This window comes from Lissotriton vulgaris, chromosome 12, assembly GCF_964263255.1.
Source record: "Lissotriton vulgaris chromosome 12, aLisVul1.2, whole genome shotgun sequence".
Taxonomy (NCBI): Eukaryota; Metazoa; Chordata; class Amphibia; order Caudata; family Salamandridae; genus Lissotriton; species Lissotriton vulgaris.
In genome coordinates, this window is record NC_141700.1 from 766260309 (window position 1) to 766285396 (window position 25088).

General features: G+C 45.0%; 1 protein-coding gene across 3 annotated transcripts in view; it reads left to right on the forward strand.

Moving 5' to 3' along the window:
• The window catches only part of LOC147678637 (monocarboxylate transporter 13-like), a 220549-nt gene that overhangs the window by 152247 nt on the left and 43214 nt on the right, over positions 1-25088 (forward strand). For all 3 annotated transcript variants that reach the window (XR_015302483.1, XR_015302484.1, XM_086946085.1), the window contains exons 3-4: positions 3130-3273; positions 7794-8561. Coding sequence is in view for 1 of the 3 variants with exons in the window: in XM_086946085.1 (XP_086802211.1) it covers positions 3130-3273; positions 7794-8561 (912 nt within the window). In the remaining 2 variants the exon portion in view is untranslated. The remainder of the gene's footprint in view (positions 1-3129; positions 3274-7793; positions 8562-25088) is intronic.

Below are 25088 nucleotides of genomic sequence, written 5' to 3' on the forward strand. Positions count from 1 at the left end.
GTTCTATATTTGTTTTGAAGTACGTTGTATGGAAGTGTATTTTGTTTATTTTCTATCTCACCTTGTTGATGGGTTCTATATTTGTCTTAAAGAAAGTTGTAAGGAAGTGTATTTTGTTTATTTTCTATCTCACCTTGTTGACGGGATCTATATTTGTTTTGAAGAAAGTTGTAAGGAAGTGTATTTTGTTTATTTTCTATCTCAACTTGTTGATGGGTTCTATATTTGTCTTAAAGAAAGTTGTAAGGAAGTGTATTTTGTTTATTTTCTATCTCACCTTGTGGACGGGATCTATATTTGTTTTGAAGAAAGTTGTAAGGAAGTGTATTTTGTTTATTTTCTATCTCACCTTTTTGATGGGTTCTATATTTGTTTTGAAGAAAGTTGTAAGGAAGTGTATTTTCTTTATTTCTCATCTCACATTGCAGGTGAGTTCTATATCAACAGGACCAACCAATACTGTTTTCATAGGTGGTCCCTACCAAACAATGTTACTATTTAAAAAAAAAATGTTCCCCTGCGACAGAGTATAACGTAAAACCACTTGTGTGTTTGATCATTTGGAAACCACCCTGAAACGCAGGCTGTGGCTAGCCGTCATTAAGTCTGTGCCCTTTATATCTTTTCTCTGCCTTGGCATACGATTGTAGTAGGACTGTTCCAAGCATTCTCATCCTCTAAATTTCCCTCTTCATTACTTTCGTTTCTAAACAAGTTAGAATTAAAATCACCCATTAAAATCCACATGCTACCATCCACATGCGCTGCTCCTAAAGCATTGGACATGTCTGGTGAAGAATTAAATATTTCTGTTTTTGTCTTCTTGTTTCATTTTTTGTATACTCAAGCTTTTAACTTTCTGTTCCTCATTTAGACTAACAGCCAGTTTGACTATTAGGCAGAAGTCCAATTCTGTTTTCTGTCTAACAACTTAAGAAGGGGTGTCATTTCATAAATCTATAAATATCTTCCCTTCCCCGAAGCTTATCTCAATCTTCACAATTTGTAGCTGGAGAAGTGTGGCTCAATGGTTAGAGCGGCAGACCCTGATGCAGAGGTCTGGCCCGGGACCAGGGTTCAATTCCCGCCTCGGCGGGTCCTGGGCTCAATTTCCTCGGACCTGATAATTCTCGCCTCAGTGCCTATTCTAATCATGGGTCACACTCTGCAACTCTGGGCAATAGCTTGCTTAATCTCCTCAACGGCCCCAACAGCTCTGGGATGCCTGGCTTCACCTTGGGGGTGCCTGGGAGTGGACATTTCACAGGGAAAAGCCAGGAAGGGTTCCTAAGCGGTATTCAGACAGCGCCAGGACACTTCCGTTGGAGGTAGCTGTGCACTCTACAAATGCTGGCATTCAATGTAGTGTTTACTATAAGCCACTAAAGCGCAGTATGTCATAGGAAGTCTCTTGTAGGTATACAAACACATAACAAGAATTCTAAGAGGTCACTTGTCAAATTTAGTCCTGGGCGGAATTTGCAAAGTCTGTTACAAGGAACTCCGCAAAGTGACTGAAAAACTACGGCACGCTACTCGGCGCTCCGCTAGCGACGTAATGTGTCGGGTCAGCCATTCACTCTGATTTTAGCGGTGGGTATTTGTCCTGCACTGGAAAATCAGTGCAAACTGCACCATGGGCAGCGCAAGAGGGCACAGCTTCTTTCTGCCGCTCGAGTAGATGTTCTACTCCTACCTGTGGCATAATCCTTTTGTAACATATGTCTCTAGAGTATGCTGCTAACACCCTGGTGCAGTAACACCTGCACTCATTGGGTGCAGAAAAACCCCTGAATTGTGACCGCCTAGTAACCAAAGTGTCCTCCTAGTCTGTTCTGTCCTCCAGTCATGCTATTGTTAGTCAAGAATCTCTATTCGGTTAAAACCAAAACATAAAAAAAATCATAAATGCAAAATAAAATAATTACAATTCATCGTGACAAGACAGTTAAAGTACGGGAATTGTACTCAACCAAAGAATATTTTATAAGTGTACATGAATAAAAAGTTCAGTAAATAAAAAAGTGTGTTTCTAGAACCTCCCTCCTCTGTCTTTGTTAATGGCTCCTCTTAGGAAGGACACTATTGAAAAACAGACTTGTTCGCTGTGCAGCATTTGGAAATGCAACAAAGCAGGTTGAACTTCTTAAAGTTAAAGCTATGCAGCAGGGGCCTTATACAAATCCTACACAGATTGCCACAAAAACACAGAACATAATAAAGTGAGGTATGTCCTGTGGAGATACTTTGTCGCAGCCACAAAGTTCTAGATTTGTAACCTGAGTTCACCCTTTGGGCACTGCCAAAGGACAGTGTAACATCCAGCCAAGAACCGCTTAATAAAAACCAATGGTCAGCATTAGGGATAATGGATAACCATGGTTCGGCTTGCCATGTGGTCTTTAATTCAATGTAGCCCCCAACCATTCGCCTGGCTGGGATATGTTCACCTGTTGTGTTGCGCCTGACCCTTGTGTTGTGATACTTCTCAGTAGCTTCATAAGCGGTCCCTGAGTTAACCTCATCACTGCGGCGTGAATTCCGCCGCAGTGCTGAGCATTCCAACTGCGGGCGTGGTCATGGCGGCTCCCGGCCGTCATCAGCTTACGCCCACCGTGACTCATGACGGCTGGAAGCCGTCATCAGCGTCGTAGAGGGTATAGTACTAAGCCGCAATAGTGGGATGAGTCAGTGAATATATGATAGCTGTGGAAGAGAACGCTGTCTCTGTGGTGCGATAACTGGTCCTCGGCATCTGATAAGATACACCAGCGAGTGTTATGTGACTCTGTATTTATGGAGTCTGGTGCCACCATACTGTGGGACCTCCATGGGTATGGTCTACCTCTTGGTATAATGTACACCCATGCGGTATAATTGGTGACCCTACTGTTGTGAAACCTGGCCCAACTGTGTGATGAAGAATTACACTATGTGACTGTTGTACATTGTCCACTCTATGATTCCGTGATGCGATACGTGGCCATGGGATCTGGTATATGTCCCGATGATATGATCCGTGACACCGTGGTGTGATCTGCACCCTTGTGCTGCAATGCATGGCCTTTACGTGTGATATGGGACCCCCATGGTTTACTCTGCAGCCCTGATGTTTCTTTCTTATTACAGGTCCTCTTGCCAGTGCCCTCAGCACTCGGTATGGCGCTCGCCCTGTGGTGATGGTTGGGGGATTCTTGTCCAGCCTCGGCATGTTCCTGGGGTCCTTTGCCACCGGACTGATGCACCTCTACTTATGCATCGGGCTTCTGTCAGGTGAGTCCTCCCGCAGGCACAGAGAGGTGTCGAGTGCCTGAACCTTTCCCCTCCTACCAATCCACATTCAGTGATTGAACTTCACACAGCACAGAACATGGATTCATGTTGTCTCTGTCTCACTGCACCCTTTCTGAGCACTCCCAGAACCTCCCTGACACCTCTGCCCTGCTAGAATGTACTACAGCTAGAGAAATGAAGAAGAGTGTCACATTAACTCTGTCCCTAACTCCTGGCCTCTCCCTAGCTGTAAGCCCACAGGTAAATGCTTCAACCAGGGAAATGCAGCTGGTCAGAATTTGAGTGCAGACATGCCAGAGATGGGCAGGCATTGCCTTTTTCTCCCTTGGGGCTGGTCTGGCCCAATCTTACCTTGCATAGTCTACCTTAATTTAATACTAACAAGACCAATTTCTGCCACCAGATTGACACACTTGCATGCATTCCAACACATGCACACATTCCTCTCTCTATGTCTCTTTCCTTATCTACTACTTTGTCTTGCTTTCTCATTTTAAATAAAAGCATGCCAACTGGAAGAAAAGGGCACCCAGATTATTAACCCCTCCCCTGCTGATGACGGAACCGCTCCGTCATCAGCTACAGTTGAGCTGTGCTGATGCACATCACTTCACAATGTTGCATCCCTCTGCACATCACTTCACAATGTTTCATCATTCAGCACATCACTTCACATTGTTGCATCCCTCTGCACATCACTTCACATTGTTGCATCCCTCTGCACATCACTTCACATTGTTGCATCCCTCTGCACATCACTTCACATTGTTGCATCCCTCTGCACATCACTTCACAATGTTGCATCCGTCTGCACATCACTTCACAATGTTTCATCATTCAGCACATCACTTCACATTGTTGCATCCCTCTGCACATCACTTCACATTGTTGCATCATTCTGCACATCACTTCACATTGTTGCATCATTCAGCGCATAACTTCACATTGTTGCATCCCTCTGCACATCACTTCACATTGTTGCATCCCTCTGAACATCACTTCTTATTGTTGCATCATTCTACACATCACTTCACATTGTTGCATCATTCTGCACATCACTTCACATTGTTGCATCCCTCTGGACATCATGTCACATTGTTGCATCTCCCTCCACATCACTTCACAATGTTGCATCCCTCTGCACATCACTTCACAATGTTTCATCATTCAGCACATCACTTCACATCGTTGCATCCCTCTGCACATCACTTCACAATGTTTCATCATTCAGCACATCACTTCACATCGTTGCATCCCTCTGCACATCACTTCACATTGTTGCATCATTCTGCACATCACTTCACATTGTTGCATCATTCAGCGCATAACATCACATTGTTGCATCCCTCTGCACATCACTTCACATTGTTGCATCATTCAGCACATCACTTAACATTGTTGCATCCCTCTGCACATTACTTCACATTGTTGCATCATTCTGCACATCACTTCACATTGTTGCTTCCCTCTGCACATCACTTGACATTGTTGCATCATTCTGCACATCACTTGACATTGTTGCATCCCTCTGCACATCATTGCACAATGTTGCATCCCTCTGCACATCATTTCACATTGTTGCATCCCTCTGCACATCACTTCACATTGTTGCATCCCTCTGCACATCACTTCACATTGTTGCATCATTCTGCACATCACTTCACAATTATGCATCCCTCTGCACATCCCTTCACATTGTTGCATCATTCTGCACATCACTTCACATTGTTGCATCTCCCTGCACATCACTTCACTTTATTGATTCCCTCTGTACATCACTTCACATTGTTGCATCCATCTGCACATCACTTTACATTGTTGCATATTCTACTCATCACTTCACATTGCTGCATCCCTCTGCACATCACTTCACATTGATTCATCATTCTGCACATTACTTCACATCATTCTGCACATCACTTCACATTGTTTCATCATTCTGCACATCACTTCACATTGTTGCATCCATCTGCACATCACTTTACATTGTGGCATATTCTACTCATCACTTCACATTGTTGTATCCCTCTGCACCTCACTTCACATTGATGCATCCCTCTGCACATCAATTCACATTGCTGCATCCCTCTGCACATCACTTCATATTGTTTCATCATTCTGCACATCACTTCACATCATTCTGCACATCACTTCACATTGTTGCATCCTTTGCACATCACTTCACATTGTTGCATCATTCTGCACATCATTTCACATTGTTGCATCCCTCTGCACATCACTTCACATTGTTGCATCCCTCTGCACATCACTTCACATTTTTGCATATTCTACTCATCACTTCACATTGTTGCATCCCTCTGCACATCACTTCACATTGTATCATCATTCTGCACATCACTTCACATTGTTCCATCTCCCTGCACATCACATCACATTGTTGCATCCCTCTGCACATCATGTGACATTGCTGCATCCCTCTGCACATCCCTTTACATTGTATCATCATTCTGCACATCGCTTCACATTGTTGATTCATTCTGCACATCACTTCACATTGTTCCATCTCCCTGCACATCACTTCACATGGTTGCATCCCTCTGCACATCACTTCACATTGTTGCATCATTCTGCACATCTCTTCACATTGTTGCATCATTCTGCACATCACTTCACATTGCTGCATCCCTCTGCACATCACTTCACATTGTTGCATCCCTCTACACATCACTTCACATTGTTGCATCATTCTGCACACCACTTCGCATTGTTTAATCATTCTGCACACCGCTTCACATTGTTTCATCATTCTGCACATCACTTCACATTGTTGCATCCCTCTGCACATCACTTCACATTGTTGCATCATTCTGCACATCACCTCACATTGTTCCATCCCTTTACACATCACTTCACATTGTTGCATCATTCTGCACATCACTTCACATTGTTCCATCTCCCTACACATCACTTCACATTGTTGCATCCCTCTGCACATCATGTGACATTGCTGCATCCCTCTGCACATCCCTTGACATTGTATCATCATTCTGCACATCGCTTCACATTGTTGCATCATTCTGCACATCACTTCACATTGTTGCATCATTTTGCACATCACTTCACAATGTTGCATCCCTCTGCACATCCCTTCACATTGTTGCATCCCTCTGCACATCACTTCACATTGTTATATCATTCTGCACATCATTTCATATTGTCGCATCATTCTACACATCACTTCACAATTATGCATCCCTCTGCACATCCCTTCACATTGTTGCATCATTCTGCACATCACTTCACATTGTTGCATCTCCCTGCACATCACTTCACATTATTGCATCCCTCTGTACATCACTTCACATTGTTGCATCATTCTGCACATCTCTTCACATTGTTGCATCATTCTGCACATCACTTCACATTGCTGCATCCCTCTGGACATCACTTCACATTGTTGCATCCCTCTGCACATCACTTCACATTGTTGCATCATTCTGCACATCACTTCACATTGTTTAATCATTCTGCACACCGCTTCACATTGTTTCATCATTCTGCACATCACTTCACATTGTTGCATCCCTCTGCACATCACTTCACATTGTTGCATCATTCTGCACATCACTTCACATTGTTGCATCCCTCTGCACATCACTTCACATTGTTGCACCCCTCTGCACACAACTTCACATTGTTTCATCATTCTGCACATCACTTCACATTTTTGCATATTCTACTCATCACTTCACATTGTTGCATCCCTCTGCACATCCCTTCACATTGTTGCATCTCACTTCAGCTTTTCTTATTTCAAGACACAGCTGCAGTTATGTCATGAATCACAAACACCCTACCTCTCTTTTTAAAGTCTTGTGTCTTGTTTCCTAAAGAACCTGCATGTGAGATATGTACCTAATAAATATGAACTGGGCTACTCTGTTCTGCACAGCTTTATTTTAAGGGACATAAGTGCAACATATTGCTGCATAATTTGCCTTCCTATACTGCATAATTACGACAGTGTTACCACATGATTTGGTATCCCACTGCTGCATAATTCTATTTTTCTACCTTAGACTTAAGAAGGAATTACTTTTGTGCTCTGTCTTTATGGACATTACTTGGTTTCAAAAGCTTCTCAAAAAGTTGTGTGATCTTAGCCACATATTGCACATCACAGGAAACCAGACACTACACTCAGACTTTCAGCAGCAGAGGTTTCTGTGTCCAAGTAAAGAAGCACTTTGCTGTCTGATGGCCATGCAATCAACTTCAAAAAAATCAATTTTCCATAGTGATTTAGCACCACCAATGGGATGCTTATGCAAATCTTGCCTCTTTCCTCCCACAAGCAAATTTTTTTAAATGGACCCAAAAACTGCACTTCACATCAAGGTCTACCATTGTACCCATGACATTCACTCTTTTGTAGAGGTGTGATCCCAGTGATCCAGGCTGGCCCTTGGAGAGCTAGTGAGGTAGAGCTCAGTCTCATGTGAATTTGCTAACTAGCCCCTGTGTTTCTCTCTTTCTAGGCATAGGCTACGCCCTGGTGTTCACCCCTTCCATTGGAGCCGTTGCTCGATACTTCAAGAAGAAGAGGACCTTGGCCACCGGATTGGCCTTCACAGGCGTGGGTATTTCCTCCTTTGCGTTTTCACCTCTTTTCCAGTATTTGGTGGACTCCTACAGTTGGCGAGGAGCCCTGATCATCGTTTCTGGCATCACCTTGAACCTCTTGGTCTGCGGTGCCTTGCTTCGACCTCTGACCCTGAAAGAGGACCTGGCCCAGGCAGAGGACACTGACACTAGTCGGTGCAGGCAGTGCTCTGTGCTCTTCGGCTTACCCTTGCTCTCCCACTGGCCCTTCATGAGATACGTCTTGGCCATTCTCCTCATCAACACTGGCTACTTCATCCCCTATGTGCACCTGGTGGCGCACGCCCGAGTTCAGGGCTTCAGTGAGTACCAGGCTGCCTTCCTCATGTCTGCAGCTGCCATCATCGACATCTGTGGACGGCTCCTCTCTGGTTGGCTGGCTGACAAAGGGACCTTCAAATTACAGCACCTGCTGACGTTCTGGACCGCGCTCACGGGTCTGAGCCTGATCGCAATCCCCTTGGGACAAAGCTACCATGCCCTTTTGATCATCAGCTTGTTGTATGGGCTGGGTGCCGGTGCAATGACCCCTGTTGTGTTCTCTCTCGTGCCGCAGCTCGTAGGCATCAGACAACTTCTGGGAGGCTTAGGCTTGCTGCAGATGCTTGAGAGTGTTGGCGGCCTCCTTGGAGCTCCGTTGTCAGGTAAATTCCTCGTCTTTTTCCTATGTTTGTCTGTTTTGAGGGAACATTATACTTTACAAAGTGGTTCTTTACCACTCAGGGCATTACAACACACACCTTTTCCCCTGCAATGCAGTTGTATTGTCTGGTATCAGATCTATCTATCTATCTATCTATCTATCTATCTATCTATCTATCTATCTATCTATCTATCTATCTATCTATCTATCTATCTATCTATCTATCTATCTATCTATCTATCTATCTATCTATCTATCTATCTATCTATCTATCTATCTGTCTATCTATCTATCTATCTATCTATCTATCTATCTATCTATCTATCTATCTATCTATCTATCTATCTATCTATCTATCCAAATATATTTTGTTTTACATGTTTTTGTGTACATATAAATATACATCAGAAAGAAATTACTAAACGTTGCCACACACTGCTGGTTTTATTCTATGCAAAACAAAACAATTTGTGCCCAAAAATAACAACAAACGCGTTTCAGCCTAAGCCTTCGTCAGTGTCGACGGGCGGCGTACAAACAGGCATACATATATTTAAAATAACCAAAACTGAAGAAGGACATTTCATTCACAAATCGTGAGCGCCATATTGTTGTGTGCAAGTGGTTTACAGCCTATAGATGTTTATTTATTTAGAAGTTTTCTATAGCGCTGGCCAGACCCTGGGGTATCGGAGCGCTTTACAGTAGTACAATACAGATAATCATTAGATACAAAATAAGGGAGGAACATAAAACAGAGGAGTACAAGAAATAAAAGAGCAGCACATTGTAATGTGGGACATTTTTGCCTTCGAGGATCTTCGGAGTCTTAGAGCTGGAGCGAAGATCGATGTTTGTTATTTGCCCCACACTATCCATTTCCTAGGGAGCAGTTGAGGAGCAGGGATTTGAGTTGGCATTTGAGTTCTACAAAAGAGGGAATGGTTCTGATGTCAGGGGGAATGGAATTCCAAATTTTGGGAGCGCTTCCAGTTAAAGATCGATCTGCAGTTTTTTCTTTCTAGTTTTAGGTGGGATGAGTAGAAGGGAGTTTGAGCTTCTCAAGTTCCTGGTCTGGCCGGCTTTAATGAGTTTTTTCGCAAGGTACTCAGGTTTGCCAGTGTGAAGGGCTTTGTGGGTGAGGCAGGCTGTTCTGAAGCTAATCCGCATTTCCACTGGAAGCCATATGAGTTCCTTGAGTGCGGGAGAGATGCGATCGTATTTTTTGATACCGGGGATCATACTAGCAGCCGCATGTAGAGTTGTTTTGATGGGAGCCAGATGTGACTTTGGAATTCCTGAGAGGACTGCGTTCCCATAGTCCAGTCTTGACAGTACCAGAGATTGGGTGGCCTGTTTGAGATCATTGGGCGGAATGTAGGGGTTTATTTTCTTCAGTAGTCTGAGGTTAAGGAACGCACTTTTGGCTGAATTCTTAATGTGTCTAGTCATATTCAGTTTTGGGTCAAGAGTGATGCCTAGAGATTTGACAGAGTCCGCTAGAGTAAGATTCCCGTTGAGTGCATTGATGGCCTTTAACCACTCGGCAATTTGGGGATTGTCTTCCTTATTTGAGATGAGGAGTGTCTCAGTCTTATCAGGGTTAAGTTTCAGGTGGTTGCTTGTCAATTAGAGTTGGACATCTTTCAAGACATTGTTAAGTCTTTGTATGTCTTTGAGAGAGGTCGTTTCCAGGTAGATCTGGGTATCGTCAGCGTAGAGATGGAAGTGGATGTTGGCTTTTCTGAGTGGTTTGGAGAGAGGTTCCATGCAGATTTTGAAGAGTTGTGGTGAAAGCACCGAGCCCTGAGGGACTCCCCTGTTGACTTGCTGGAGGTCGGAAGTGAAGATTTTTTTTTGTGTGTGTATGATTGTGAAGAAAAGAGGAGAACAATTTGAGGACTACCTCACCAAGACCAGCTCTTTCTTGGAGAGCCCTTATGAGGAGTTTTTGATCAACAGTATCAAATGCTGCCGAGAGGTCAAGGAGGATGAGGAGGCACCATTGGTCGGAGTCTAGTGATCCATGTATATTGGCAATAATGTTGAGAATCGTGGTTTCTGTGCTACAGCCTTTTCTGAAGCCAGACTGGTGAGGGTCCAGGAGGTTGATTTTGTCCAGGTGCTGGGTTAGTTGATGAAGTACGCATCCTTCAATTTTTTTTGAGAGGAGTGGGTGGTTCGATACAGGTCTAAAATTGTTTATATCTGTCGCATCTAGGCCAGCTTTTTTCAGCAGGGGGCTGACTTGGCCCATTTTGAGGCAGTCAGGAACCACTCTGTTTTTCAGGGAGCTATTTATAATCTTGCTCCAGAGCGGAGCTAGAGTGTGCTTCATTTCTTTGGTCAGTGGGGGAGGAATGGGGTCTAAGACATGGGCTGAAGATTTGGAGGTGGAGATCAGCGTGATTATCTCAGTTTCTTGAATAGGATGGAAACTAAGCCAGGCATTGGGAGAGGGACCGGGAGAAAGATCCAGTGACCCAGCCGCGCTGCTCTTTGCGTGGTACGCGTTGAAGCCGTCCAGGGAGAGTTCAATTTTTTGTGATCTTATCATTGAAAAAATTGGTGAACTTGTCGCATAGTTCTTTGGACGCCTGCACAGGGGAGGGCACGGGCTTGGAGGTTTGTTGTCTGATGATGCTATAGAGCTCCTTAGGTCGTTTTTTGGTACTATCCAGTGGCGAGCAGAAAAAGCTGGATTTTTTGTTTTTGATGTGGCTGTTGTGCTTTATGCGGGCTAATTTGAGTTGATTGCGAAGAATACAGATAGGGTTATTTCACCACTTTCTTTCTTTGGCTCTTATATTTCCCCTTTCGGAGTTGAGTTTGGAGTTGAACCATGATCTGCATGGGATGGCTCTACTCTTTTTGAGTTTTAGGGGAGCTATTTTGTCAAGCATGGATACTAGGTTGGCATTGTAACAGCCAGTGAGGTCATTAGTGGAGAGGTGCTCAATGTTGTCGGGCAGAAGTGAGCTTATCTCTTCTTCAAGGACTCCCATGGAAACCTGGGAGAGGTTTCTCACCCATTTGGGGGGTCTTGCAGAGGAGGTTGAGAGAGTGTAAGCTGGTTGATGTGGAAAAGGATCATGTGGTGGTCTGACCAGTCAACGGGGAGTATGTGATTAATAGGGATTGTGTTTCTTTGCTCGATGATGACATCCATGATGGCTCCTTTGTAGTGCGTCTCCTCTGTACAGTACTGGGTTAACTTGTTGTCGCAGAGGAGTCTGGATAGTGATTGGATTAGCGGGTTGTTGGTCTCATTCCACCGTAGGTTCAGGTCACCAACAATTAGATTGCTGGTATCGCCGAGGGCGCCTTGAGCTATCAGGTTGGATATTTGTTCTCCGAATGCTGCGTTTTTTCTTGGGAGATGATAGAGAAGGTGACAAAGTAAGGAGTCATTATTTTTGGTCTTGATGTTGGTTGCGAGACATTCAAATGTGTTGTAGTCATATGAGTTTATTTCCTTGATGACCATGTTGTCTTTATGAATGATCGCTTCCCCTCCCCCTCGTTGATCTTTTCTGTCTTTGTTAATGAGGGGGAAGCCCGGGGGTACAAGCATGTCAAAACATGTTGGGGATAGCTTATTGAGCCAGGTCTCCGTGAGGAACGCAATGTCAATGTCATGCGAGAGGATGGCCTCTGCTAGTTCTGTTGCATGCAAAGAGGCCGACCTGCAGTTAATGAGTAAGCAGTTGGTGAAAGGCTCTTTTTTGCTGGCGGTCTTTTCTTAGGGCGCCCTAAGTATGGTGGTCAGGACGGGCGGTCTCTGGGGTTTTGTGTAGGGAAGGTCTTTCGGAGACCTGTGATCACTTGGATTTTGGATTTAGGGGAGTCGGAGGGTGGTGTATCATAGGACGAGGCTAGAGCGGCTGCTTCCGTGTCGGACATGGCTGCTTCTGTTCTGGTGAGTCTAAAGGTCAAGGGTTTAGTATCGGTATTAGAGCGACTTTGAGCTCTAAAGGGAGGGACTGTGGATCTAGAGGCTATTTGTGGCCAAGGTTCCGAGCCCCTTTGGGGGTCTTTGAGGTTGAGTTACAGGGGAATCTGAGGGCCGGGAGGGGCTCTTATGGCAGTTGATGTTGGCCGTGGGGGGAACCCAGGGAGAAGATTGGTGGAATCTGCGAGCTTTACCTAGGTTAGAGAGGATTTCGGATAGGCCCCGGGAGATCGAGTCTATCTGGTTTTCAAGTGACGCGAGTCGCTGCGTCATTGAGTCGTGGGTGGGGTTGAGGGCGTCTTGGGGGGATTCACCTTTTTGAGGTATAGGTCGGGTTGCAGCAGTGTTGTCTCTTGTTTATTGTGTAAGACAGGTTGTCTCTTTTTTGAAATCCTCTGAGGGAGGAGGATTGAGTTCTGACAAGATTTTGAGTTTCTGAGATCTGTGAGGAAACTGGTGAGGTTAGGGGTCACTGTCGGTGGGGCGCCTTCTTGAGGTTGCGATAAGTGGGTCGAGTAGGAGTGGAGTTCTGGACTTTTTGGTTCCGTCCAGAGGTGTCAGGGTACAACACCCAAAGACCCCGGAGTCCCACCTGCCTTGGTGCACAAATGAACAGAAACACGGGCTTCTCGATGGTGGCGTCAAAGACCAAAGGTTTATTACTGCAGGGACACAGAAGTCATAGATACTACACACGGGCAGTAACCAGGAGCCTGTTCGATTTGTACAAAGTGGGTTGCTCCTTATATACCAAAAATTGTGCTCTAGGCAAATATTTCACATGTCGGTACATTCCCAAACCTTTTGTGTCTCTAAACAATAAATATTTGGCGTTACACAGGAACTGTCGATAATATCTGATACCAAACATCACGAAGAGGGGTTCCCACCAGTCCATCACAATCCCTTGTCAATATTGTATTCAAGAGCCGGACCGCCTCATCGTAAACTTCGTTACCTCCCCCTAATAAAGGCCCAGAAGGAAAGGAGCATAGCCAGGTGCAGAAGATAGAAAGCGGGATAAGAGATGTTTGTGGGTTGTAAATGGGCAAGGCTACCGGCTTCGGCCGCCTAATCATGATCAGGTACAATGGACACGAAGACCAGTTTGGCAGGACTGGCCTCGGGCAGAGGAGGCAGCCTTTGTCGAGTCATGCAGTTACAGCGTGATCTGATTTAAGGTGCACGTGTCATGTAAGAGGTGAATCTCCGGCTAAAGCTACGTGTCCTTAATCAAAGTGGAGTGAATGCAGTGATCAGAGGCTATTGCATATGTGAGGGCAAGGAACCACAAAATGGCGGCCATGATGTAAGATGGATGCCGTGGGTAGATCAGAAATGTGTCAGTGGAAGGAGTGCTCTTGCTCGTAGCGTAGCGAAAACACTAGGATATACTAAATGGATCATTTGCGGTTCACTGATACCATTTTTTATGTATTTCCGACAAACTTGAAAACACGGGTTCAAGTCGTCACGGAACCTCAGACCCTCCTTTTGCCCTTACATAGGCAATTACTCAATCTATGTCTGAATCTAGTTCTATGCTCATCAGGTCAGTGACATGCTGTTGTATCATCATCCTTTCTCGTGTCTTTTCTCCAAACGCAGGTGGTTTTCTGAGACAAGTTGCAGCACAAAGACTACACAGAGCAGGACCACACTGGATAATCAGACAACATGAGAATAGGAATACTAAGATGACACCAATGACCATTAGAATCTTCCATCCCCACGCTGAGATCAGAGTCCAAACCCACTCCATGAAGGACCAGTTTCCCTTGTCTACATGTATGGAGTCCGAAATCTTGTGCAACTTAGAGATCGCCTCGTAAACTGTTGGAGCATTATTAGGAATAAAGACACAGCAGCTCGATTGGATCATTCTGCATACCCCACCTCGATCTGCAAGTATAACATCTAGAACCATACGGTTCTGCAATGTCATGAGTCTATCCGCCTGAAGCTCAGCTGTCAGATTGCTAAGGGCACCAGCAGTTTCGGTAATAGTAGATTCAACTACCCGTGTTAGCTGACGTATGTTTCTACTATTGGCCATAGGCCCCCAGAACGGAAGGAAGCCTTTGAAGAAGTCTCCAGCTTCCTGACCAGTGGTATCTTCCTTGCTGAAAACACCTCTAGCTACTCTTGTTCTGTGGTAATCCGGTGAAGCAGTGTATGTCGGAGGTAACAATCGAGCAATATAACATGATCCTGAGAAGTCGGCAGGCAACCATGTATAAGCTCTGTCTCGACAAATGAAGTAGGTACCCCTAGCAGTAAGGAAGGCAGGGGAAGAGTTAGCCGGAAACACATAAGTCTCTACGCACTCACTCCTCCCTAGCTGAGCTCTCAGATTTCTCCCATTACCTTGCAAACAGACCTGACCTTGGTGAGGTACGACCCAGATTGGAGTTGAGCTTTTACGCTTGCTTTCTCCTAAACTAAGGCGATACTCTGAAGTATTCCAACTTAAATATACTCGCAATTCGTCTCTAGGGTAAGATGGAGTATTATTGACGTCCTTGACCATGTCAATAATTCCCTGGACTAAGGCTTTGTTGGCAGAGTTATATTTAGTGGAACGTGGTGGACGTGGAGGATAGGTTTCAAGGGCATAAGCAAAGATGGTTTGGAAGGCCTGAAATGATCCATTATAGCTGTAAGGCAAGACCAAATAGGGAATACCTTTATCCATAGTGTGAGGTATCAAGCCACACACCCAGCAGTCTGTAGTGTTAACTACCAGTTGGTGTTGGTGCAAGAGCTGCACAAAAGTGTTATTAATGAATTCTGAGCGTCGAGCTTGCTCATGTTCTGAAAATGAGTGAAAAGAGTGTATAGAAGAAACAGTAGAAATGGCTGGATCAAGGGGAGGCACTGTAGAAACTGGCACAAAAATCAAATTTATGCTAAAGACAATTCCACCCACCAATGTTGCTAAAACAATCAAAAATGTAATGGCACATTGCATCAAGAAACATTTGCTGTGAAGAATTCTATTAAGTCTGTTTCTGTGAACGTAGATCACATTTTCTCGTTGCAGCGCAGGAAGTTCCATCTTCTACAATCCGCTCGCGACCACTGATGATGTGTACGTAGATGAAAATGCCTCTGTCAGCCCTGGGAGTTCCCAGAACTAACAGAAAGATCGACCTTGTGTCAGACCCCTGCAAATTCAAACTAGGCACACAGCCACGACCCTACGGCTACCCAGACGGCAAGGCAATTTTAAAAAAACAATAAACAATAGCAAACTTCCTGGCTGAAAAGCAAAAGTTCAATATATATATATATCAAAATCACAATATGCAGTTGCCTGCTTTATTTGTCCGTTTTATGGCTTCTAAGGTTGTATCTCTTCTTCGCTGGTACTGTTTGATCGGAAAAATAGTGTATCACTAGCAGCTGTTGTAGAGTTTAAGTTCGCAGATAGCAAAGTTTCTTTTGATGCTGGAGACAAATGTTCAATGTTCAAAGCAGTCTTTTCAGGAGGAGAGTCAAGTTTCAAAGTGTCAGTAATCAAATCGGCATCGCTGAAAGGGACAAATTTCGGAGTTATTTCAGATTCGGAGGCACCAATTCCCTTCTTCACCCAGTCGTCGTAGGGCAGCGGCAGTGGAACACGCTTTACGTGAGAAGCGTGGATCCAGTGCTTGCGACCAGCAACACGTACAGCTGTCCTCGTCGTCAGCAGGACCTGGAAGGGGCCGATGTAGCGAGGCTGAAGATTCTTTGTCCTCGCAAAATTTCTGACCACCACGTGGTCGCCGGGTTTCAGCTGATGCCCTGGACTCTCCGGAGGTTTTGGCAAAGCATCAAAGACCTGTTGATGAATAAGACTTAATTTAGCAGTCAAGTCGTAAAGGTAGTCTATCAACATAGGATATTCAATGGAGCAAAACCTTTTAGGCCTTGGCACACCCCAGATATTTGCTGGGCGGCCAAACACAATCTCATATGGAGAAAGCCCTATTCTAGAATGCACTGTTGCTCTCGTTGATAACAAAGCCAAAGGAAGTGCGTCTGGCCAAGCCAAACCTGTGGATGCTTGTATTTTGGCTATTTTAAGCTTGAGGGTGCCATTGTAACCCTCGACTAAACCAGCAGACTGGGGATGGTTTGCACTATGGAATTTTTGTTTCAATCCTAGACCAGCACACACACTCTGCATAACTTTTCCTATAAACTCACTTCCGTTATCTGACCATACAATCCGTGGCATTCCGTACCTAGGGAAAAATTCTTTTAGAAGAATTTTGGCAGTAGATAGAGCAGTGTTGTCCTTTAGTGGGTATGCTTCTATCCACCTGGAAAAAGCACAAACTACCACCAGGACGTATTTTAAATTGTTGCAGCGTTCCATGTGAATGAAGTCTAACTGAATCACTTCAAAGGGACAGGAAGGAGGAGCAAAATGACCAGCTGGAGTTGGAGTTCCCTTGCCAGGATTATGCATCAAGCACACCATACAATTTTTCACCACTCTCTCTGCACACTTACTGATTCCCTCATTCTTCCAGACCGGAGCTAACATTTTACATATCCCTTTAGAACTTATGTGCGCCACTCCATGCGCCATCGTCACTACTGCAAGCACATACGCATCAGGCAACATCCAACGCTGCTGTTCTGTCAAATCGATCCAACATCCATTCGAGTCCAATTTGCCCGTACTTTCTCTCCATACGCGTTTCTCTTCCTCAGTCGCTTCTTTCTGAATCTCTTTCACACTTTCCATAGTGTCCTCACACATTCCAGACTCAGCAATCCATCTTGCAGACGTAGCAACATACATTCTACTCATCATGTCTCTAGCTGTTTGTTTAGCGGTTTCATCAGCAAAGGCATTTCCCCGACCAACATCATCCGTGATCGCTTTATGAGCACTGCACTTCACAATCGCAACTTCAGTCGGTAAGGTTAGAGATTCCAACAAGTCGTTAACTAGCTGACCATGTTGAATCTTAGTCCCATGGGACGTAATGAAACCCCTTTCTCTCCACAACCGGCCAAAACTATGGGCCACGCCAAATGCGTACTGACTATCTGTAAACACATTCACTCTCTTTCCCTCAGCTAAAACACACGCTCTCGTAAGAGCTATTAATTCTGCTGCTTGGGCAGAATTCTGACTCACTCTTGCAGTCTCCACAATCGTCTTCAAAGTCGTTACCGCGTAGGCAGCAGTCACATCACCATTCTCCAATTTAAAACATGACCCGTCCACATACAGCGTACCATCCGGGTCGGATAGGGGAGTATCCCTCAAGTCGATGCGACCTTTTGTCTCTTCCTCCGTTTTGAAATAACAGTCATGTGGCTCAGAATCACTCGACTCTTGATCAGTCGGCAACAATGTTGCTGGATTCAATACATTGCATCTTTTGATCTGAATATGACTCGCTAATAACGTCAGCTCGTAACCAGATAATCTCGCACTAGTAAGGTGTTGTGTCTTCGTTCGGTTCATGAGTGTATCCACTGCATGAGGAACCATGACCACTAGCATATTGTTCATCACCAAACCAGCAGATTGTCGAATGGAAGCTGCAGCTGCCGCTGTAGCCCTCAAACAACTAGGCAATGCTCTAGCTACCGGATCTAATGTTGATGAGAAATACGCACAAGGGCGTTGTTTATCACCAAACTTCTGTGTCAGAACACTCAACGCGCAACCTTCTCTTTCGTGAACGTAGAGCGTGAATGGCTTGCTATAATCAGGTGTACCCAATACAGGAGCTGAACACAGTGCTTTTCGTAACTCAATAAAACTCTCCTGACATTCATCAGACCATGGCACCGGACTCGGAACATTTTTCCCAGTCAAAGCTACCAATGGTTTCGCTAAAAGAGAAAAATTTGGAATCCACTGCCTACAGTAAGAGGTAATACCTAGAAAGGCACGTACTTCCCTCTGTGTGTGTGGAACACTCATCTGTGTAATTGCTTTTATTCTCTCTGGGGTCAACTTCCTTCCCTCCTTTGATAAGAGGTGACCTAGGTAGGTTACTTCTTGGCAGCAATATTGCATTTTGGAAGGGGACACCTTATGATTCAAATTAGACAAATGATGCAATAGTGAAATTGTAGCTGCTTTGCAAGTTTCCTTGTCATCGGCAGCCACTAAAAGATCGTCTACGTACTGTACTAGGGCAGAACCTGGAGGAAGGACAAAAGAATCTAGCTGACTTTTTAAAGCTTGACTGTAAATGGATGGACTTTCACAATAGCCTTGTGGAGCGCGTTTAAATCTGAAACTGCGACCTCCTAAACAGAAGCCGAAAATATCCCTACTTTCTTCAGCTATCGGAATGCTGAAAAAGGCATTCTTAAGGTCTATAACTGAGAACCACGTAGCTGTGGCAGGAATCAATGTTAACAAGGCAGTAATGTCTGGCACTACAGGAAACTGCGGAATTACAATCTTATTAACTTCTCTAAGGTCTATGACAAACCTATAAACTGGAGGCTTTGTAGGATCAGTTCGTTTCAAGATCGGTAATACAGGACTGTTACAGACATTTCCTCGCGTTTCTTCAACCACACCTTTCTTAATCAAATCTTGCACAATTAGTAAAAGTGCACGTTCTCCTTCACTCGAGATTTTATATTGAGGAATTCTTGGAAATTTTACATTTGCTTTCAAAGTTACTACATACGGTGGAATTTCTAGTAGACCTACATCGTTGGGACCAGTCGCCCAAAGAGAATCAGGGAGTGAACGTAGCTCCGGCGGGAGTGCGTCCATTGACAAGTACATCGGAGAGGTGAGTCTTTTACCCAAAGTAAGCTGTACTCCTTCCGGAGAACAGTACAATGTCGCATATAGTCGTTTTAACAAATCTAAACCAAGCAGATTTTCATTACAACCTGTCGTCAAAATCAGGGGTGCTTTCAATTGACACGGTCCAACAGAAATAGACAAAGGACCAGATATCGGGTTGTACACAGGGGCGCCTGAAAAACCTACGGAAACATTTGTTGAGCCAGACAAAGGTGCGCCAGGGAGTTTCGCATGCATGATAGAACTTTTCGCGGCACCAGTATCCAACAGAAACGGTTCGACTACACCTGATGTTGCTACTGCTACATAAGGCCCACTCTGATCCACTGGAACTGATACTACTCCCTCTCTCTGTCCATGGCTGTCCTAGTACCCATTTTGTTGGAATCCCTCATCAACTTCACAATAATCCTCAACAAGATATTGCTGAGATCTATTCTGTTGAGCTGACTGTACATTTCGTTGATCAAAGTGATTAGAAGGACGATCATTCGTTTGCGGAGGCATAGCACCTCGCCCTCGACCTCTAGAATTCTGCGCATAACCACCACGACCTCTCTGAGCTGCTGCTGCATTATTTTGCGCTAAGATCGGACATTCATTTTTATAGTGACCCTCTTTCTTACAGTACGCGCACTGATTCCACTGATATTGAGGCCTTGATGTACTATAATCTGTCCTTTGATATGAGTTTTGCTGTGTTTTAGTCTGATTCGTACGAGGCGGATACGCCTGCTGCAAAAGAACTTTAGTTTTTAAATCTTTCGTTTTCTTCTCTGATTTCTCCTTTTCCTCTTTATCCCTATTTTCGTAGTACTGTGCAGTCGCAAGTATTTGCGCTGTCGTAGATACAGCCCACGCACTTTCTGAGTCTTTCAATTTATTGCATAATTCAGGTAACAAATTATGCACAAATTTATCGACAAAGAGTCTTTGTCCCCCTTCTGTGCTCATATCCTGACCACTATGATCTACAAAAGTTTCTTCGAACCTCGTGAAGAAGTCCGAGACGCTTTCGTCTTTCTTCTGTCTACACGCTGACAACTTGTCCCAATTAACACGCAATGCTGGCATCAGAGTCTTCATTAAATCAATTATTCTGCCTGGCAGATTAGCAATCAAAGGTTCGGGTTTCGCACCACCTATTTGTTGAGCATCTGCTGCAGTGATAGCTGCCCAATCACCACCTAAAGCAGCCTGATGATCCTCTCTACGAATTTTAGCCCACACTGGTTGCGGAACTACATTACCAAACAACATATCAATGTCGGCTAAGTTCATTATACAAGCCTCAACTGTCTGTGTCAATTCCTTGTAATATCCGGCTGGATTCTTACGTGGATCTGGCAAGGCCTGTTTCACTGCTAACACTTCTGCTCGCTTCCATGGAATATGTATCCATACTCTTTGGAACTGTGCTGGAGCAGCTGCAATTCCTGCATTATCATCACGTTGTACTGCTTCGCGCCAAATTGGAGGAACCTCCCTCATAGGATATTGGCGACTTGGCTTCACTTTACCTTTTTCTAAATCTCTCGGTGAACGAAGAGATGGATCACTCCTAAAACTTAAAATGAGTTCCATCGCTTGCTTTATATTCTCACCCACTATCATTCCAGCAGCAAACTCCTTTTGAACTTTAATTAAATCTTCCAAATCTGATTCGACACCGTCTTCTTCTATCTCTTCACGTAACAACGAGCACATCTCATCAAAGACGTACCGTTGCGTTGGCTCTCCCCATTGCATAAATGTCTCTAACACATCTCTCGTACTATATCTTCTACCCTTCGAAATCCATCTGAGAGCCGTGGAGTCTAAAACTCCCCGTTCCTCAGTACTTGGAAGCTGACTCCGTCTCTGAACAGAGTCAGGAGTAGGAGTCTTAATCAAGGTTTTATATATAGGAGACAGCATATTAGTAACAGAATCAGTGATTCTTCGACGAACAGAAAGTGAAGTTAGTACACTCGCAGACATAGAGAATGCAGTAGAGGTAGGAATAGATGACGAAACAGTAGGAGTATCGAGGAAAATAGTTTGAGGACCAGTAGGTACAGTGGTAGGTATAGGAGCTGGCAGTGCGGGAAGAGGAGGAGCTGTAGGAACATTTACATTCACCACAGGAAGTATAGGAACTTGATTCTGAGGAACAGGAGCAGGAACACCAGGTTGTCCAGCAACCGGCAATTGAACATTCGGGATGAGTGGAGCCGTAGCACCTTGTGCATACGGTGGAGGTGACCGTAACAGATAAGATAGCAGAGGATCGTTTTCGGAATCCTCCAGTATCTTAGCCATTTTCGATGGCAAGGCAGGATAGCACTTGTCAATCGCTAAGTTATGCTCTCTAATGGCTACATCTATGGCCTTCTCACACTCGTTAGCCTGCAACTGTTTAGTCGCTTGCTCTAGAGTTAACTCTTCTTGTTCTTTTTGCTCTTTCTTCAACCTTTTCATTTCTCTCTGTTTGGATTCTTTCCGCCAATAACGAAAAGAGTCAAACATTGCCGGCCGGGCTTTCTTCCTAAACAATTTCGCTTCTAAGTTGTCGAGAATCTCTTGTTCAAAACTACCATGCAGTGGCCAACTAAGGACACCATCCTTCTTACAATAACGGACCCATATCTCATTATAAGTTATAGGACCCACACCATACTTACAGTATAAATCATATAGGGGAGTCCCAATCGGAGGAACCAGACAAGAGTCCTCTAATTGTGAGTCCCTGTTGCAACTAAAACAAGACAACATTTTCCGACTTACCATTTTCAGTCCGGAACACAAAACAAACAAACACGAAACAAATTGTGCACTTGAACCAAGAACTTAGGCCTACCAAAAACGAACTGATGTATCGATACCCAAAACTAAACCAAATAGATTATCGTAATTAGATCAACCAATGATAATCTGGCAAAACCAAACCAAACCTAGAACCGATCAAGGATTTTTAACAATCCTCACAAAAGTAACCAGCTAGCTATTACTAAATACTTAACTGAGTCACTGAAGACGTCACCAAGGAGAAACCCGTCACGTTTCGCCGTACTAAGGACTGCACCACTTCGGGTCCAAGACAGGGCGACGGTCAAGGCAACGGCCCACTGCAGCCGTCCTGAACGGGAACCCTCGTGGAAGAGAACTTCAGGGCCACTTTTGCGATATGCCGGGATCGATGAAGTGGGGCGCCTCCCTCAGGAATCTTCACACGAAGCTTCTCGAACTCTTCAGGCTTTTGGACCGGTACCGAATGACGTCGCCCCATGTTGGGCGCCAATTGGAGTTCTGGACTTTTTGGTTCCGTCCAGAGGTGTCAGGGTACAACACCCAAAGACCCCGGAGTCCCACCTGCCTTGGTGCACAAATGAACAGAAACACGGGCTTCTCGATGGTGGCGTCAAAGACCAAAGGTTTATTACTGCAGGGACACAGAAGTCATAGATACTACACACGGGCAGTAACCAGGAGCCTGTTCGATTTGTACAAAGTGGGTTGCTCCTTATATACCAAAAATTGTGCTCTAGGCAAATATTTCACATGTCGGTACATTCCCAAACCTTTTGTGTCTCTAAACAATAAATATTTGGCGTTACACAGGAACTGTCGATAATATCTGATACCAAACATCACGAAGAGGGGTTCCCACCAGTCCATCACAATCCCTTGTCAATATTGTATTCAAGAGCCGGACCGCCTCATCGTAAAGTTCGTTACCTCCCCCTAATAAAGGCCCAGAAGAAAAGGAGCATAGCCAGGTGCAGAAGATAGAAAGCGGGATAAGAGATGTTTGTGGGTTGTAAATGGGCAAGGCTACCGGCTTCGGCCGCCTAATCATGATCAGGTACAATGGACACGAAGACCAGTTTGGCAGGACTGGCCTCGGGCAGAGGAGGCAGCCTTTGTCGAGTCATGCAGTTACAGCGTGATCTGATTTAAGGTGCACGTGTCATGTAAGAGGTGAATCTCCGGCTAAAGCTACGTGTCCTTAATCAAAGTGGAGTGAATGCAGTGATCAGAGGCTATTGCATATGTGAGGGCAAGGAACCACAAAATGGCGGCCATGATGTAAGATGGATGCCGTGGGTAGATCAGAAATGTGTCAGTGGAAGGAGTGCTCTTGCTCGTAGCGTAGCGAAAACACTAGGATATACTAAATGGATCATTTGCGGTTCACTGATACCATTTTTTATGTATTTCCGACAAACTTGAAAACACGGGTTCAAGTCGTCACGGAACCTCAGGAGGATAAGGTTAAGGTTTACTGACCAACTTAAGGCCAGCAAACTCCTTCTTCGTCAGGCTGAGCGCCGATGGAGGCGTAATTATGATCCTTCACTGAAAACTACCTACACTGACTTACTCAAATCCTACAAACAATCCATCACTTTGGCTAAATCTGCTTATTTCTCTCAAAAAGTAATCAATTCTGCATCTAAAACCAAAGAAATTTTTTCAATTGTAGCTGAACTCTCCCTACCCGACCGCGTAACACCTCAGCCTCAGCCATCACAAGCTTTGTGCGATTCCCTCAATTCTTTTTTTATTGATAAAATTGCCACGATTAAAAATAATATTCCCCCCACCACTATGTCTCACCTGAGTGCCCTTCCTCCCTCGAATCCCCACTCCCTGAATGTTTTTCCCCCGATCTCTTTAGACACCTTCCGCTCACTACTCTCGGCTGTGGACTCAGGCTCCCCCAAGGATTGCTGTCCTCCCAAAATTCTTAGAGACGCCTTTATGGCATGCCCTGACCCTCCTCTGGACCTTATAAACCGCTCACTCTCCTTAGGCTCTGTCCCCAATGCTTTCAAAAGCGCTGTGGTGGTACCTATTTTGAAAAAACCCGGTTCCGACCCCGCGGTTCTGGGCAACTACCGACCTATCTCCCTTCTCCCATATCTGGGGAAAGTCTTGGAAACCTATGTCACCCGCTGTCTGAGCACTTTCATCGAGGAAACTCATTTCCTCGATGACCAACAGGCCGGATTCAGACCCTCCCATTCCACGGAGGCAGTGGTGATAGCGGTTATGGACACGCTGAGACAGGGGGCCGATAAGAACTTGGCCCAGGCCCTGGTGTTACTTGATCTTTCGGCCGCTTTCGACATGGTCGACCACGACATCTTGGTCGACCGTGTCAGAAATGCTGGGATCTCGGGCCTGGCCCTGTCCTGGATTGTGTCCTTTCTCCAACTCCGGACCCAATCTGTACACTTATCTTCCTTTTCTGCTCCTTGCACTTCACTTTCCTGCGGTGTCCCCCAAGGTTCTGCTTTATCTCCCCTTCTGTTCAATCTTTATATGCAGCCTCTGTTGGTCTCCCTCCGCCACTCTTCTGTTACCACTTTTAATTATGCAGATGATCTGCAACTTATTTTCCCTATCGACTCCTCTCCTCTCTCCTGCTCTAAATTCCAAACCACCATGCTCTCCATCTACGAGTGGATGAACTTCAGCCAGCTGAAGCTCAATCCTAGCAAGACAGAGCTGGTCCTGATCGGTGGGCCTTCACATCCTTGGACTTCCAACTTCTGGCCCCCTGCCCTCGCCCCCCCCCCCCCCCTGCCCAGTTGACTCCTTGAAGAGCCTAGGTGTCGTCATCTCCAGCGACCTCTCGATGCGGCCGCATATCAATGCTGTTACCTCGGCCTGCTTTTTCCACCTCCGCAGGATCGGTAAGATCCGAAGGTACCTCTCTCCAGAGGCTCTTATTCTTGTCATCTTGGCCTTGGTTACCTCACGTTTAGACTATGCCAACTGTCTATACGTGGGGATCCCAGCTTACC